We start from the raw sequence: 17,813 nt of genomic DNA on the forward strand, positions 1-17,813 counted from the left end.
GATGACACAAATTTTAATGCATCGATAAACTAGAAGGAATATCAAAAGAAAAAGTAGTACTTCATCCATCTCATAGTAGATGTCACACTTTCTTTTTTTAGTTTGTCCTACAAAAGATGTCACATTTCATCTTTTGAAAAAAGTTCCTTCTCACATCAATTATAAATTATATTTTCTTTCACCACTTAACACATAAAATAACATCTCCTAAAATCTCGTGTCATCTCCCAATTGTGACATCTACTATGGGACGGAGGGAGTACTATATTAATGGAGCATGGGCCCACTCCGAAAGAAGTTAGCAAGAACTAAAGTGGATTATTTTTATGAGACATACCAAAATGTAAAGAGTTTATTTTTATGGGACAAAGTAATAATAAAAAAAATAAACTAATAATAACAATTTTTTTGATACATTCATTTATTATGTGTTAAATTCAGCTCAATCTATTTGTTTTTATATTTATAATAATAGGTACCATGTGTATTGTAACAAATTAATGTTATTAGCTGCTCCATACATGGTATGGAACATTATAGTACATCCATAAAAACAACAGCAGCCAAGAAGCAGTCATTTATGTTACTCATTAATAAGACAATAACTTATCAATTTTAATTTTTTGGTCTAAATCCTGACCTCTAAATTACAAATAAAAGCAATGATATAAAGATTGGAGATATAGGAACAAGAGAGTATCTGGTCTTTCAATATTGGCATTGCCCCTCCTGTCCTCATAGCTAACAAAAATGAAAGGTTGTTTCTCTTGGCCTACAGTATCGGCATCTCTAAGGCTTGCAAAACATCCTTGAACTCAAATTCGCGAGTTTGTTTGTTGAAACGCTCGACCAGTTTATACCTGATATCATTCAGGAAGAACGAATGTGCAGCCTCCATGAGCCACTTCGCTTCTACATCACTCAGCTTGCTAGTGAAGACAACGTCGCCACGAACAAGCACCAAGTCCTTGCTTTCTGCAAATTCTTTGTAATACGACGCTGTCAAGTATGGGGCAGCTTGGGTTCCTCTTGCTTTATAATCTTCAAGACCAGTGAAAAGCATGTGTGGCATCTCAACTGTTTCAAGTTCGATACACATGGAATCACAATACGGATATTATGAATATCTAAAACTATGTATGGCATTAAGCTAAGCTCAACTCTTGTCCTACAGACACACCAACCCAACACGGGGTTCAGTAAAATCTGCATACTGTGATTTGTCATACAGACTATTAAAGAAGTTGGAGTCATTTTACTTTAATTTTTAACAATATATGCCGCCCTTAACATAATGGCACAAAATACAAGGAAGTAATCTCTTAACCTTGCACAAACATTGTGGTGTACCCACTTCCTTTCCACACTGGAATCACAAAATATCGGCTGCAAAGAAAGCGAAAAGATCATTAATCTTTTGACAAAGACATACAAGAAAAACAAAAACAAGGTAGACTACTACCAATCTGAAGATCTTTGTTCCAACAGGTGGTACAATTTTGCTTTCATTGATATACCAATATGACCCCTTCCCAAATGAAACTGCAAAGCAAAACCAGCAATTAACACCACCAGATTATGAGCAGAAAGGCATGTAATTTCTATGCAAGAAAAGATTATCAGGTAAACTACTAGATTTCACTTTGACAATTTATAAGTGAGCATGTGTCAGTAAGAGAACACAACATGAATATTTGGATATTTTGTCATCAAGACTGAAAAATGAAATGCTTGAAGTACTATTACATGGGTAAATAGTATCCTAAAAGACTTAAGATTTAGAATTATTCAAAATCAGGACATGCTTCCACATCTCTAAAACATGAAGGTTTCAACCTTTGACTATTTCGCAACAGAGGTATTGTGTATTAACATAGCAAGCAGCCACCATAATCCTGAACCATGAATTATTAAAATAAATATTTGAACAAATTTCAAGCTGCACCCATATGTGGTAAGAAAAATACCAGAGATGCAGTCACAGTACTGTGTTTGAGATATAACATGCAATTGTCAATTTTTTTATGCTTTCTTGAATGAATGCACAGAGAAAGCAAAGCTTCAGAAAGGGATCAGGAGAACATTAAATTTGATTTTTAGAAACATACATCATCCCAAATGTCAGCGAGTTCTTCAGGTGATTTCGTCTTAGCCCTTTCAACATCAAGGATTGTCTCCAAAGGCTTTTTCTTCAAGGGTGCAAACCCAGTCGCAAAGCTCAATCTCCTGCAGAACTCCTGTGATCCCCAGTTCCAGAGCCTGGGTGTTGGTTGCATACTCTCAAAATTCCTTTGCAGAGTTGGTACTACACTAGAATAATGTTTTGTGGCCATGGAAGAACATGGGCCATTTCCATATAGAGCTCCAACCGAATACAATATCCTCCTCGAAGCCTTGGACATGAAGTGATGCATAATGTATATTTATTCTGAAATTAAACAGTCAAAATTTACATGAATGGGACTGAAGAACCTCTTACTGTCACATTGTCGAGAAAATGTTTCCATGGACATATAATTTCTTCTGCACATTCTCAAACACGAACACTACACACGATAGAAACAACAAGTAATCCAAATCTCAAACGAATGAGCAGTTCAGTTCCATAATGACATTACAACTTCAGGAAAACAGGAGATGACAAGTTGATCGTGGTTTCAAGAGCTAATCAGAAATAGAGTTCGTTGAGGACATTTATCGAACAGTTCGTGAGAGCAAACATGAGTAATATATATATAGCGCAAGTTCGCCTTATTTAAATTTCAGGGTGAAACTCTTGGCCAACATTATGCGCGTTGTATTCAGCACCATCCGCTTGATCCAATCAATATAGAAATAACCGCAAAATACGATTTTTCACGTAATTCACAAGATGATCACTGATCAACGGACAACATTTGTTGGTTTAATGAGCAAAACTGTATTCAGAATAAGACCAAGGGCGTATTTTGAACACGGAGAGAAGAGCAGAATTCAGATCATAGATTGACAATCCATCTCAGTTATTAACAAAAGAAATCAGCAATTACAGAATAGATCTTAGAATTTAAACCAAACCAGCAGAGATACCTTATATCTTCTGAGTCACAGCATAAATGCAGCTTCTTTCGCCGAGTGTGAGAGTGAGAAGATGGAAACTAGAATGGAGGAGAAGTAGGGTGAAAACTGAAGAGGAGTGAGCTGCCATACAAGTTCTGCTTTTCTATTTTTGCTACTACAGTATTTCTTTTTCTCGTAGTATTTTCAAAAGCCCGATTAAATTAGTTGTAATTTTGTCTGAAAAGAATTTTTGATTTATTTACAATTAAATTAGATAATTTTCAAAATATTCATTATTCTTTTTGTTGTTCTTTATTCCCAGTAGAACTTGACATAAAACCTTTGTTTTGTTAGAGCAATTTAGAGCTATATTGAAAACAAATACTCATATTTTCACACTCGAAGGAGCAGAAGCGGCCAAGGAGTTTCCGGTTCATCTCCGACAGCTACAGATGACCGTCGTCATAGAGAACAGCATGGGATCCACATGGTATCTCCTCGCAGACTTCATCGAGGTGGAAGATCGAAGGAGTCAGCCGAGGATGATAACAGCTACGTTTTTACACATCAAGATCTGTAGTTTACGTGAGAGATATATATATGTGACAGAGGGGGGAGAGAGAGTTATGTAAAGATTAGGATCTATCATTTGTTTTTAAAATTAGAAAGCATGAAACAAGTAAAATCATGGAGCATGAAATGCGACAATGGCAGGGTAAGCTTGTGATGTGGTTAAGCAACGATGTACAAAATGATCCCTCAATTCTCATGACTTTACATTAGGCTAAACTATCCGTGTTGCTTTTGTCTCTCGTATTTCTTCAAAATGTCACCTCGATGGAGTTTCCGATGGCTGACTGCTCGACGCGATACCATTCTCCTGAGACGCTGCCGATCCACTGCCCCATTTTGCATCGCCATCCGAGGGCTCCATCACATGAACTGCACCGTCGCTCATGCCAAGGCCAAATTGGTTGCCATCCGATGGATGCGCTGCAATAACCACGGGGAAGGTGCTGCACAACAACTCATGTTTAAACAGTCAAATATTCAGCATCACCTTTTTAGGCAGTACAATATTCAATATTTTTCACAGATATCAAGATGAAACTGTCGAAACAAGCAGATAAATTCAAAGTCCCAAGAGTCAAAATCGACCCGGGCAGATTTAGGTGCCACTCGAGAGCAGAAAAGATTAGCTATATTCTACAATATCATTAGTTTCTTCAAGTTGAGTACCTGGAAGCCGGGGAAGATATGTAAGCAGATGGCGCTATCCTGCATCGGAGGCTCAGGCTCTCAGCATCAAAGATTCCAACAGCACCATCACAAAATCCAGCAAATATCAACAGACCATCACATGAGTAGATACCACTTGAAATGGGGGCCGAGAGTGAATCTCTCGGATACCACTGCAAGAATTATGATGACTAAAGCTTAGTTTCTTTCGAAAAGCTAAATATAGTATTGGGTGAGAGTTATTTTTGTCACTTATATGATATGTATAACATAGTTACTGATAATGAGCAAGAAACTCACCGCACGTAAGCATTCAAGTTGAGCATCATAAACTGCTATTTGGCTTTCATGAACAACCAGGAGATGAGATTGGTTGTTATGGAACTGAACTTTGGTTTCTCCAACCAGGGGAGTTTGTTGGCCCGGAGGAGGTTGGATAGGCCGTGATTTCTTCTTCTCCCATCCATCAATAATCCAAACACACAGCTGCATTCAGGTATATAAGGGCATATTGTCTTTAGATAGTATAACCAAAATCAAGGGTTTATCTAGAAACATGCTAAAATAGGTAAAGATAGCTCTATCCAGTGAAGACGTGCCTGTGCATCAGCTCCTGATGATACCAATATGTTCAAACTTTGTGAAAATGCAAGCCCTGAGATCCGTTTCTGGTGACCCTTGAGCTTGGTTTTAACCTATTGAGTATCGCACAAAGAAATGGGTAAACCAACAACACATCCAATATATCAGAAACAGCAAGCATTAGTAGTTAGGCAAGTGATGATCCCTGATGCATAACATCATTACTCATTAGAATAATAACATGCGTTACACAACATTATACTATCATTCATCCACCTAGTACTTCAACAAAAGTACTCCCTCCGTCCCACAATAATTGTCACTTTTATTGTGGGCACGGGTTTTAAGAAATGTAAAGAAAAATTGGTTGGAAAAGTTAGTGGAATGTGGGACCCACTTTTTAATATTGGTTTTATAATAGAATGTGAGTGAAGTAAGTTAGTGGAATGTGGGACCTACTTACCATTTATGGTAAAAATGAAGTGTGACAATTATTGTGGGACGGACCGAAATGGAAAAGAGTGACAATTATTATGGGACGGAGGGAGTACTATTTTTGCAAATCATAATTTTTTAGGCCTTCAAAAAAACTGCATTTTTGCATAAAACAAGTTCTTGAGACTAGGTTGATTTTACCATGTAACCTATCGAATAGTATTTCTTCAGACCCATAAAATATTTTGCTAATCAGAAAACAAAAATTCCTAAAACCTCATAAAAAGGTTAATATATAGCCATTCCATTGTCAGAAAGGTCTTGATACAGGGTAGTGAAAGTGAACCTCATTGTAGATAGATGCCCAAGAGATTGACTTGGAAATTGAAATAACTTGATAAACAACACTTTTTGACAGTATAAGGTTCGGTAATAATTACACAATTTTCCCCAGTTGATTGCTATTATGAATGTAATAATTACAAAGGTTAGAGAAAGAGTTTACCTCATCAACCCTAACATTGTAAATTTGAATTGTTGAGTCTTCCATTCCAATAGCAATTATATTGTTGTCCTGAGGATGAAAAGCCAGGTAAGTTGCTGCAGGAGGTGGTGGCATGAAAGTTGTCATGACCTGAAAAAAAAAATCGAACAATATTAGTAACTCAAATACCAAAATAATCAAACTATCTAAAATCATGAATAGTTTTGGTTAATTGATGAAAACGGTTTAATGTTTTTTTAAAAAAATATGCTTGTATACCTTAAAAGTCATCATGTTGAACAATGAGACCTTTCCCCCTGAAGCAGACATCACATAGGAATCATTTTTGGATAAGGCAATGCACGCAACAGAATCATCAGCTGCCTTGGCTTCATTTACATCATTAGACATGAGAGCCCCATTACTAGGCTGCCACAACTGTGGCACACTGGTCGCAGAAGACTGGAAATACATATCAGAGAATCCAGATTAAAGATAAACGTGATTGGCATCGTCTCATGGTGAAATTGGAAATAAAATTAGACCTTTCCAGTGGGATTCCGGTCATTGCGCTGCCACTTCCAAAGCTTATGGACAGCGTTTGAAGCCAATGCAAGTACAGCCAAACCAGAATTTGTGTATAGGAGGCGTACAATCTACAATATTACGCTTGTTAATGGCAACAAGAATAAAGGACGATAGGATACAAAGAACGGGCAAAGAGTCTGTCATCGTATTCATCGACAATCAGAAGCAGTTTTCAAGAATCGTATATTAACATGCATTACAAAATAAAACATTATATCAGACAGGGCCTATATTGGCGAAAGAAGACAATTAATGTCTTTCCCATTCAATAACAATTTTCCAAATTCTTGAGATCAAAGAAATATTATTAGACTTAAACAAATTTTCAGAACATCATACTTTGCTAGGTGGGAGAGAGTCAGGCAACTTCAGAGTCTTGAATTGAGATGAATCAGTGATATCTGAGAATTTCCAGCTTTTGTTTTTTTCAGTAGTATCAATCCTTGGTTTTACATCTGCAGCCCTGCTGCTGTCGACAGTGGCCTGTCTCGTGCAAATGAAATGAGTAAATAACTCCATGATCAAGATTGTAAAATGCACCTACTGATTAGGAAAGTAAATAAACATTGGGTTGAACATTACCAGATTGCCAAGAGACATAGACTGTGGAATTCGATCAGTTCTTTCAACGACATGGGATGCAGAGGCGGAAACATTAGCAATGGGTCCTAATGCACCAGCAATTGCAGGCTGTAGATATAGAGTAGCATGGGAGAAATTGGAATCACATATAAGAAAGGAAATGGATAAAACACTAAATAGTGTGGGAAAAAAAATTTATACTTTAGTATTTACTGCTTCAGGATGACCACGAGAACCATCAAATGCTCTGGTTTCCAGCATTCTCAACACGCGCTGCCCATCAAAATTGGCCAATATCTTAATTCCATTGTCACTTGTCGTAACAGCAAGCAACGAGCCTTCCTTGTTAAATCTTAATCTAGGGCTGGCCTAAAGAAAAGCATCGCAAAGGAAAACTTTATGATCATTTAATGTACCACACAGTAACAACTCAAAGCCGTACAGGACTATCATAAATACTAACAGGAAGTCCGCCATCACCATCCGTATAAGTAAGCATGTTGGTGTTATCCATATCCCAGAACTTTATCTGAAACTCGTCACCAGCAGCTAAGAAATGGTTCCTTGTAGTGTCAAATTGCACAACTCCTAAAGAACGTTTCCGAAAACCAGAGTATGTTCTCTTGATCGCGCCTTCACTTTCATTCCACTCAACTAGGTGAGATTCACCTTCTTTGCTAGTTCCACATGAGAAGAGTCTGGAAGGAATATCCCAATAAATAAATAACAATAATATCAATTTTCAACCTGAAGCGACAAACTTTCAGGAAAAGGATGCTCATAGGATATGTTGCAATTACCTCCCCCCCAAAAAAAAAAGTGACGAAACAAAGGGAACAAAAGGGAAATTATCTGTGGGAAGTCTTAAGTGCAGAAATTAACACATAAATCTCGTCAAAGGATGTTTTATTAAATTGGGTGTTCTCTGTCAACATTTCTACTCAACCTTGTAAAACCACCAAACTCTTCCTTAACACAAAAAAACTTGAAAATCTAATATATTTTTGGTTCCAAACTTACACAAACTAAGTTGCAGTTTAAGTCAAATTTAAGATATATTTAGTCTCTGATCAAAACTTTTTCTTGCATTTACTGAGTCAAGTTTATTATTCAAATTAGGTATTCCTTGAGAAACTGCAATTTATAGGGTATGTTATTTATAGGCATAGTCCACAAACATTGGAGCTCCCCATCCACAAGATATTTTGCAGAATAGTGAGCCCTTCCCTACCTAATTTCCCCAAACCTCATAAAAGAAAGTGATGTATACAATGCATCTACCATACAGACTCTCTATCGCAATTTCAGATTGTCAGAAACAGAAGTTGCAAACCTACTGACTGTCACCCATAAAAAGGGAAACAAAGGATAGATAACTATGACAATAGTGCTGGACTTGAGGTGCACCAGGATGTCTAGAAAAGGAAGCAGGACAATTCAGAAGAAATTTAAACACAGGACTATCCTTGTACAGTTATAGATCGTTATCACATTTTTGGGGCAAAGATCGGTAAGGGAATAAGCACCTTGTTCCATCAGCACTATATGCCATCGTAGTGCACCAAAGTCCAGGGGCATCATAATCTACTCTTGATCCTAAGGAATCATATAGCCATGCCTTTATTTTCCCATCAATGGCTGTAGAGAATATAAACTGCAGAAAAATAGGAACAGTTAACTTTTGTTGTACTATTATATTCAAGTATCAACAGACACCAAATACCAATAGAGTTTTTGTAGGATTCAAGATTCAATGGGAGATTTCACAGGAACATAAAAGGAAGTCAATTGTAATAATCTACCTGAATATTCTCTTTATAATGTGGACAAACAGAATAAACGGGAGCTTCATGACCTTCAAATGTATATTGTTTACGGCCAGCAACAGCATCCCATACCTGTGACACAACTTACCAAGTAAAACCCCCAAGCATCCTGTTGCAAGACTTTACAAAAGTCAAATTTATATACCTTAATTGTCTTGTCATCTCCACATGTAACAATGCAAAGCTGCTTATTTGGATGAGCAAAGGCGATATCGTTAACACCGCCTACATGAGCATCAATCTACAAGATTGAATAAGTCATTAGTACTTGATACTACATAAGATAATCTGAAATTGGGAAATGGTTTGAAAAATGCTCACTTCTAAATGCTGTCTTAATTCTCCGGCAGGACTATATGTATATATCTGAACAATATGCTTGGAGAAGGCAACACCTTAAAAACAAAAAATTATAACGATCAGTAGTAGATTTTAACAAATTTACAAAAATAATTGTGCTCTATTGACATGACAATTTTCTGTACCAAGTATAGATCCATCCGGGCCCCAAGCACATCTATTGACAGATATGGTGGCATCTTTAACCAAGGTTGTCTGAATAAGTCAAGTGGAATTAGACTTTAAGAAGTCAGGAAAAAATGAGCTCAAAAAATAAAGGACAACTTGCAATTGTGTCACCTAAGCATATTATATTAGCAATAGAACTCACTTGGAATGGCATTGAACAAGCTGATATGTCCCAAACCTTAAATGTTTTAAGAGCTAACCGTTCACGGGAACCAACTTCCCATATGCTAATATCACCAACATTTGTTCCAACTGCAATGAAGATTGCATTCAGTTATATACTTGAGTAATAGCACTATTATACAACTAGCACTTCATGTCATCGTGGAAGAATTTAGCAATATAAAGAGGATAAAATCAAGGATTGAGGAGAGCAAAGCAAAAGACCGATCAACAATGGCTAACCTAAAAGAACTGTCTGTTGTAGTGGATGAAAGTCCATGCTCATCACATTTGACCCTTGACTGAGACTATGCACAACTGTTTTGGGAAGGTCATCTGGTGAACAGATATTAGGCAGATGAGTAGAACCAGAAAACGAAACCTAGTAAAATCAACAGTGTGTCACAATACGAAGATGGGTCAATCAAGAACTCTAATATGCATAAAGGGAGACACAGAAAAATATAGTGAGACAAATTAATTGAACAACAATCATATTTTCTAACACCTCATCAGGTTGTCCAGCTCGAAGACGTTTCAACAAATGCTCTGAGTCAGCAGTCTGGTATTCCATACCAGGACCACTGGGATGAGTTCTTGGATGTTTCAGAAATGCAGCTGAGAATCATAAGGGAGACCTTATCTCATTATGACATCATTCTTAATAGGTATCCAGTTCTAACCGTGTTACATATAAATTTTTAACTACTGACCAGAACTAGATGCCTGAATGAGGCCAGGTGAAGCTGCAGCGACAGCTGCATGAGGCATAGAAGGGTTGGGACTTGACATCCAACCCGCAATAGCATTTGGAGGAGGAGAGACAACTGGCTGGAAAAGCTTCAAAATAAACAAAAACAAAAAAAAGTTAGAATGCAAGGAATGTGCAACTTAATTCTTAATATAACATTAACGGCAATCATTCTACTCACGCCATGACCCCCAAGAGGATGAAAGACACCACCAGGTTTGGGAACGGGTCCGGCAAGAGGAGCATTATTAGGAGGTGGCCCTCGTGTCCCATTACTCGAAGCACAAGAATGATCGGTAAACAGTGTTTTGATATCTGGATTGGGGCGTGGATTCTTACAAAGTTGATGCTGCCAGTTAAGACTGAAAATGACATATCGATTTGGCATGATCAGTACCAAGAGTTTTAAACAATCTAATACAATAATCAAAGCTAAGAGTGCAAGAAGCAACACAACATAACTCTTCTATCAAGATGAATAGCAGATAAATAGTCTACATGTGAAAGCTAGTCCATACCTTTGGTTTATTAGAGTTCTTAATCTTGAAGCCTTAAATGCAGGCAATGTGAGCTTGTCACGGAACAACGGATTTGCCTCTATAAGCTTTTTAAGTTCAACTAGCATAATGCTCCGCGCAGACTTTGTGTCCCCATATTTGGAGAGCTGTTCATTCTGCCTAGAAACATGTAAACCTTCATTACACAAAATATTCGAAATATAAAACAAATAAAAAATTTCTGCAATGAGGTTGAAAACTATATATGCATAAAACCCAACTTACCTAAAATTGTCAAGAGTCAAAAGCTGGGTTATCTCTTTGAAAAGATCTTCGTTAAAAGAGGCAAAGACCTTAAGATCCTTCACGAGGATCTCAACTGCTTTTGGTCTGTCGTCTCTGAAAATATAGAGACGTGTCGCAAAAGAAACATTAATGAAATGCACAAAATAATAAAGTATTGCATCGTAATTCTGAAGAAGCTGTACCTATCAAGGGCTTCAAGATATTTTTGCTTTCTAATCTCAAAGAATATTTTCATTGAATATCGGTTATCCTCAACCTTTGTAAACCCACTTAAGTAGCGTTCAACTTCATCCCATTCACCTGCTTGAACTTGATCCTCGAAGTACTTCATATTGAAGAAGAAGCCAGATTCTTGCTCCAGCCTAGAGCGACAGAGCCAAAACTTACCACAAATAATAGTACTAATAAATAAAACCCAACTGACTTCTCACATAAATAATTCAACATACTTCTGGGCAGCAGCCATTTACATTTCCCCTTAATAAAGACATGCATTTACTTATCCAGCTTAGATTAACAGTACACTGTTCCAAAAGGAAGTTGCTGTGTACTATGCTAAAAAGCCTAAAATGAGAGCAACCTTTTTTATCAGAGAAATTGTGATTTATTCTGAATCTTATCATCGAAGAGAAATGTTTTATCCTCCCTACGTTGATAGTTCTTTGAATTGCACATAAGCAACCATGAGCCATATAAAACCAACACTGCTTAAAACCATAGCTTTAACCCCATAAAAAACTCACTTATGCACAGTCTCCTTGAACTTCTCTTCGTCCAAGAACTGCAGTATCAAGAACACCAGTTCTCGACTCAAGGAGGACATCGTGACACTCCCGGGCACTCCCAACCACTCCAGCGCAAATCTCCAATGGTGGTTAAATCACATATATAGTCAGAAAACAAGCACCTTGGCTATGTCACCAGCTCCCAGATAAACTACACACTCCTTTCGTCTCAGATACACAACGTTCAATTCTAGAACACCATAGCGATATTAATTTTGAAAAGATAAACACAATTTAAATCGCATTGTGTGCCTAAACATACATACTTCCGCATTTACCATGCTTGTACATGCCAAAAAGGTAAAAAACAAATAAAAATCGAAAATTTAAATACCCCAATCAAAGATTCAAACTTTCTTGCAAAATAACTTTCACTATCCAAAATTCATCATTTCTCGAAACCTATCAGATAAACCTCACTGCCTAGCCCGTCAAATTACCAACCCACAAAAACTAATAGAATAGATTACTCCTAATAGATCTGGATCATAATTCTGATTGGAAAAGGAAAAGGAAACAAATAAGATTCAGTCCTAATGGCTCCACAAGGTAGGGTTTTTCTTGGAGGTAAAGAAGCCTCCTTTTCTTTATACTGTCTTCTCTCTTTCTCTCAGATACACTCCCACCCACATTCCTCCTTTGTACTATCTCTCACTCTACATCTACATCTACATCGACATCGACATCGACATCTATATATATACTCATGTTTCTCTCTCTGAAACAGCAACCGCTTGTTATATATGCGACATAATTACTACTTTATCCCTTCCTAAATCACGTCATAATTACTGATTATGGAGTTTTTTTAACCTTAATTTCTGCTAATACAATAAATGGGATTTAAAAGTAACAGAAATGAGTAGACAACTGTGGATATGTTTTGGCTTTTTGCTAATTTTGAGGGTAGGTAAAAATTACTTCTTCAATTTCCTTTTTTTGTATCAGCTGGAATTGGGACATTGGTTGAGAAAAAAAGTTTTGTTTGAAATTTCAACTATGTTTAGTAAAGGGTCATGTGATATTACAAAACGATAGATATGGATAAGAATTCTTGTGATCGGACCAATAAAAAATTCTGGCATATGTTTCCATCCTCGGTTGTGCGATAGTTACACAAACACAAATTCCAATTTAATGATGTCATAAATAGGCTAAAATAATTAAATATCATAAATTTCATGACTCGTTCAAAAAAAAATGCTTCGCAGTGAATTTTGTAGTTTTGTTTTAAAATAGTAGGGTTCGGTCCTCAATCTTTTAAACCCCCAACTAAATAAAAAGGTTTTATAAAGATAGTCATCATTTTACGCCTACAATATTTTTCGTGACTAAGAAATTTTGTTGATGGTTGTGATGTCCTTTCACAAATCCATTTATTATTTTAAGCATAAATAAACATTAATTATCTTTTGAGTCGTATGTTATAAAAAACATTAAGTCTTTGCTTTGAAAGCTACATAGTTACATTAAACGTATTTCAAATCTCTATATATATTGTTCTTTTTGGAAAAAAAAACAATACTATTACTAATATAGCATGGAAAGCTTGCATGTGAACGTATTCCACTTTATCATTTTTATCCAATTTCAGTAACTACTCTGAACATATTCCATTTTGTCATTTTAATTCGATTCATCCAATTTCACTAACTAATTTGAGTATAGCAAAAGTAGGATATGAAGCCAATTTAATCGATGTATACAAATCTGAAATCACCATGTAAAAAATGGAGCTATTTTAGTTTTGCCGATTTTAAATTGGTGGTATAACTGCCAAATTTGGGTAAAATTATGTTTTTTAATTGACCATTAAGTTAAGAAAGAGTAACATAGTTTTCGACTCAAAAATAAACAATACTTCACCGGTTTAGTAATCCAAACTTGGGCCAAAGTGGGCCTATGTACCATTTACCAGTGCATTCTCATTTATTTTTTCTTTCTTTATTATTCTCTCATTACTTTTCATCCATTCGAAAAATAGTCTAATTTTTTCAATTATAATTTGTGAATTAAATAAGATTTCATGTTCACTAATAATACAAAACTATTTTTTTCTCTTTATGATAACTCAGACCCACCCAACTTCCATATTGACGTTTATTTATCCTATAAACTAACAAAAGTACCTATTTTTAATAAACCTTATGCTCATTCACGGACTCCGTTAAAACTTACAGTGGGGTCATATTTTCTTGAAATTTTTATGACAAAATAATACTTATGAGGAGTTATTCATCATTAATCTTTATTTTTTAGTTTGATCACATATGTATTGAATCTGTCTCTGATGGAACCCAACTAATTTTACTTGATCGAATTTACAAATTAAGGTTGAAAGTCTCCCAGCATCGACCTCAAGGTCACCACAACTCCAGTAGTAACCTTTTTTTTATTTTATGACAATGGAGTGTAATTTAGTTAGTAAGATACTCCAGAAGTTCGAGTAAAAGCTTAAGAGTATCTGCATAGCCATGTTTGTTTGTTAATACTAATATTTTTTTGTTGAGTACGTGTAAAACCATGAAAAATACGTATTATATGTACTAATTTGTATTTTGTCATGCGCCTACAAAATTTGATTAACAAATCACTACAGTAGTTTTTTAAAAACTCAGTTGCTCTCTATGACCAAATTTATTTTATTTCATTTATACTTTTCTTGTTTGTCATTTAGATATTTACATCATCACTTTAATATGCGAATTGCCAATTAATTTAGTTACCATCTCATTTAGTTACTTTATTCGCTAATAATATCATCTTTACATATTCTTCCATCCACCAAAATTTATCTCATACGAGTACTAAAAACGAAAAATCAATTTCAATTTATTACTACTTCATATTTTATCTTTATCTCATTCTATACCATTTTCCCGAGTACTCCGTACTAAATTTTTTTTAACTTTTACCCAATCTCATAGAGTAGTAACAAGTTTTACATATCTCCAAATCGCACCCAAAAGTATGATGAATAATACTTCACACCCCACCAATTCCAAGGGCTGTACTGACTAGCGATTGAAAACCCTCTCACACTGGCTCTTCGACTTACCCCATTGGAAGAAGAACACAAGGATGATGCAGAGATGGTGCTCGAGGTTCCGCTCCTTGGCTGCCCTTGCTTCCTCTAATCTCCTCCGTCCCTCCACCGCTACTCGTTTCATCCACACTTCTCCCACTTTATTTCACAAACCCCCAATCATAACTCGTTACCTAATTGCACCCAACTTTTCCTCCCACATCAGCGCCTCCGCCTTTCCCTCTCCTATCTCACAGTCGCCTCACTCTGTAAGTGTGTCACTTTAGCCCTCGCTCCTTTTTATTGTACGTGTTACTGCTTATTGAAAGCAGGGATTATCCTTGATTTTGGGTTATTTCCATCTCTGAATCTGTATTTGTTTGCGCATTTTAGATGACATTTCTCCCCCCATTGTGTATTGTCTTTTTGAATGTACATTGTGCTGTTTTGCTTGAACGGTAGGCATGGATATGTGGTAAACTAGCGTGGGTTGTTATTGATTGAAATTTTAGGAGATGTTTATTAATGCTAATTGCAATATCCATCATCGGCTGAAGGTAGAATGTGATGCATTTTTCTGTAAAGGTTGCTACTTTGTGTTGGATTACGTTCATATGTCAGTTCCTCCAACTCCGTTGAATTCTGGGCCCATATGAACTTCTAATCTAAGGTTGACGGGTTTGGATCCCCTGCTGTGCTTCTCTCCACAGCAGGGGCTGCTGTTCCAAACCCAAGGTTGACACCAGATGAGGTTTCACAAGTTTCTGATACTTTTTATGTGTACCTTTATTCCACTTTCTGCTGCCTGTGGTCATTTTGGTATTATTTTGCTGTATTTTCTCCATTTTTTTCTTGCTAGTTGCTAATGATACATTCAATGAATCTGTTTATTTATATATTCTCATTTCTCATGCTGAAATAATATCTTATTAGTTGATCCAAGCGCGGTATATCACTGCCAAGCAGAGGAAGAGGAAGTTGAAGAGTAGGAAGCCAATGACTCCAGTAGTTTCAAAAGTAAAAAAAGTGAAAATCAAAGGCTACTCGTATGTATATAATGCTTTATATAGATGCATGTTTTTTCATTAATATTCAGGAGCAGGGTCAAGAGACACTGATTATGTGATGGTTTTTAATTATTAGGTCTTATAAAGGCAGATTTAGGCTAATGAATGATGGACAAATCAGGCGATGGAAGGAGGGGAAGAGGCATAATGCATTTTCAAAGGTTTGCATACTAAGCCCCTTTTAGATAATTTATTAAATTAATGGAAAAAGGCAGAGTAGATATCACAGGTAGGATGTTGTGAAACAGGTTACTTGAAACCTTTTCCTAGCTTTCATAGAGCCCTTGACCTGGTAAAATATCACTCTGTGGTCATAGATCTTCTCAACTTTGGAAGAGTTGAAGCTTTCTGTTGAGGTGATATCATAGGGTGTTGTCTGTTCACACTTAGTGTTAGTATGTTAAGAATTAATGCAACTTCATGTATGCATTTCATATTCTGTGGTTTATTGCTCCGTACTTCATTGGTGCTTGTGCCATGGTGTCTTGTGGTTATTTATCCACTTGGATCAACTCATATTGATTGTTTCTTAAGTGGGTTACTTATAACACTTCAATCTCTATATTATATTATCCCAGTTCAAACAAATATCTGTCTCTGAAACCAAATCTAATGCTTTGTGTTGTTGTGTTGATTCAGTTTGATGATTGGTGAACTTTGTTACTTAATAACACTAGTTGCGACTTTGATTTTGTTCACAGTTATAGATGCAGTACTAACAAAGAAGATTGATTAATTTGATTTGATCCCTCTACTATACTTTTCTCTTGGCTTTCCTTTGGATATGAGGAATCGACTAAACTATTGATCTATGGGGTATATCCAGTTTTGAACTATAGCATATACTTGCCTACTCAATGTTTCAGAAGACGTGTTAACCCTAATAAGCCCAAAAGCAGTGGCTGGTGTTCATGTAATCCGTCAGAGTCGCTGACTTTTCTTTCACTTTGAGGAATACATGACACATCTGCACTGGCAGTCTCATTAGAATGGGTTTCTTTCCAAGTTTTGTCAGATTAAATTTATGTTTTTTTTAGTTATAAATAATTGATGCATGGTGAGCCAAGTTAACTAACACTCAGTAGGGGCAGTAGTAGTGTAGTGCAAAGTACTCTTGCAACTTCCATTTACATCAGATGATGATGACATATGAAATATAAGGGCTTCATCCTGGTGCCTATCAAGTAGCAGCAGCAATTATCCGACTGGTAGAATAGTTTTCTATTTTTTTTCTTTTTCCATGTTTCTTTTCTCAACAATAGACTTTGCTTGGTGGTCTAGAGATATTTCATACTGAATTATCCATAAACAAGGACACTAATACTCCAAAACCAACTACATACTGATGAATAATAATTATGTGGAGTATTCTTTAACATGGTATAATAAAATTACTGTCTGTTCTTGCAGTCTAAGAAGTCAAAACGACGACTCAGACAACCTGGTATTGTTCCTGCTGCTTATGCAAAAGTAATGAAGAAGCTAAATTTCTGCGCTTGAAGCAAAGTTCGCGCTGCAGGAGAGCCTCATTGTTTCTAGGAAGTCTGCCCTCATCATCAGAACATACTTCATCTCATGATTTCCATAGATGCTTGTAAGTCAGTTAGTCAGGGGTCCTCCAACTAATTGATAGATTTAGTCCGGGATTTTGCAGTTTTGCTGATTGCTTGATAGAGGGATTTGCATTTACTTATTTTATGGAGCGCGTACTGCGTTGTTTTAAATTGGTTTTGTCTTCATGGTTCAAGTGCGCATCTCTCAACAATACAGTTTTGACTGCTAATAAAAGAGATACATAAGTGGGTTGCAGCTTATTTGATTGTATTCTTAAAAAGTTTCAGATCATGAAAATTCTTGTCGTCTGCTGTAGTGTTATAACCAAGATTCATTTTAGGAATTTTCTTACATGTAGACATA

At 36.2% G+C, this 17,813-nt stretch overlaps 3 protein-coding genes across 3 annotated transcripts; 1 reads left to right on the forward strand and 2 right to left on the reverse strand.

Moving 5' to 3' along the window:
• Positions 1-562: 562 nt before the first annotated feature.
• Positions 563-3,244, reverse strand: LOC121750424. The gene is made up of 5 exons (XM_042144960.1): positions 3,070-3,244; positions 2,109-2,428; positions 1,463-1,542; positions 1,328-1,386; positions 563-1,077 (listed from the first exon to the last, which is right to left on the reverse strand). Exons 2-5 carry the CDS (start codon positions 2,412-2,414, stop codon positions 773-775), a joined length of 750 nt encoding a protein of 249 aa, XP_042000894.1. The 5' UTR covers positions 2,415-2,428; positions 3,070-3,244; the 3' UTR covers positions 563-772.
• A 419-nt stretch (positions 3,245-3,663) lies between these two features.
• On the reverse strand, positions 3,664-12,472 carry LOC121751880 (protein TOPLESS-RELATED PROTEIN 2-like). The gene is made up of 25 exons (XM_042146683.1): positions 11,763-12,472; positions 11,202-11,381; positions 10,999-11,112; positions 10,735-10,893; positions 10,398-10,578; positions 10,179-10,305; positions 9,974-10,083; positions 9,709-9,847; positions 9,446-9,555; positions 9,261-9,330; positions 9,097-9,170; positions 8,921-9,016; positions 8,752-8,847; positions 8,476-8,603; positions 7,413-7,647; positions 7,151-7,318; positions 6,950-7,057; positions 6,707-6,850; positions 6,325-6,435; positions 6,059-6,241; positions 5,801-5,929; positions 4,878-4,973; positions 4,579-4,764; positions 4,279-4,451; positions 3,664-4,055 (listed from the first exon to the last, which is right to left on the reverse strand). Exons 1-25 carry the CDS (start codon positions 11,840-11,842, stop codon positions 3,869-3,871), a joined length of 3,384 nt encoding a protein of 1,127 aa, XP_042002617.1. The 5' UTR covers positions 11,843-12,472; the 3' UTR covers positions 3,664-3,868.
• Positions 12,473-14,787: 2,315 nt separating this feature from the next.
• LOC121753324 lies at positions 14,788-17,620 on the forward strand. The gene is made up of 4 exons (XM_042148581.1): positions 14,788-15,098; positions 15,763-15,875; positions 15,973-16,057; positions 17,307-17,620. The coding sequence occupies exons 1-4, from the start codon at positions 14,886-14,888 to the stop codon at positions 17,394-17,396; spliced, it is 501 nt and encodes a 166-aa protein (XP_042004515.1). The 5' UTR covers positions 14,788-14,885; the 3' UTR covers positions 17,397-17,620.
• The last annotated feature ends 193 nt before the right edge of the window (positions 17,621-17,813 follow it).

The sequence above is a fragment of the Salvia splendens genome, chromosome 10 (genome assembly GCF_004379255.2).
Source record: "Salvia splendens isolate huo1 chromosome 10, SspV2, whole genome shotgun sequence".
NCBI lineage: Eukaryota > Viridiplantae > Streptophyta > Magnoliopsida > Lamiales > Lamiaceae > Salvia > Salvia splendens.

What these genes read in the sequence shown, in the direction of transcription:
- LOC121750424 (XM_042144960.1), bottom strand. Translation starts at nt 2,414, where the DNA reads ATGCATCACTTCATGTCCAAGGCTTCGAGGAGGATATTGTATTCGGTT. An exon ending in TCGCTGACATTTGGGATGAT is followed by an intron (nt 1,543 to 2,108) that starts GTATGTTTCTAA and finishes TTTGCTTTGCAG; the next exon opens with TTTCATTTGGGAAGGGGTCA. An exon ending in GAACAAAGATCTTCAGATTG is followed by an intron (nt 1,387 to 1,462) that starts GTAGTAGTCTAC and finishes CTTTCTTTGCAG; the next exon opens with CCGATATTTTGTGATTCCAG.
- LOC121751880 (XM_042146683.1), bottom strand. Translation starts at nt 11,842, where the DNA reads ATGTCCTCCTTGAGTCGAGAACTGGTGTTCTTGATACTGCAGTTCTTG. An exon ending in ACCGGAATCCCACTGGAAAG is followed by an intron (nt 6,242 to 6,324) that starts GTCTAATTTTAT and finishes ATGTATTTCCAG; the next exon opens with TCTTCTGCGACCAGTGTGCC. An exon ending in ATATCTTCCCCGGCTTCCAG is followed by an intron (nt 4,056 to 4,278) that starts GTACTCAACTTG and finishes GTTGTTGTGCAG; the next exon opens with CACCTTCCCCGTGGTTATTG.
- LOC121753324 (XM_042148581.1), top strand. Translation starts at nt 14,886, where the DNA reads ATGATGCAGAGATGGTGCTCGAGGTTCCGCTCCTTGGCTGCCCTTGCT. An exon ending in GTGAAAATCAAAGGCTACTC is followed by an intron (nt 15,876 to 15,972) that starts GTATGTATATAA and finishes TTTAATTATTAG; the next exon opens with GTCTTATAAAGGCAGATTTA. An exon ending in GGCATAATGCATTTTCAAAG is followed by an intron (nt 16,058 to 17,306) that starts GTTTGCATACTA and finishes CTGTTCTTGCAG; the next exon opens with TCTAAGAAGTCAAAACGACG.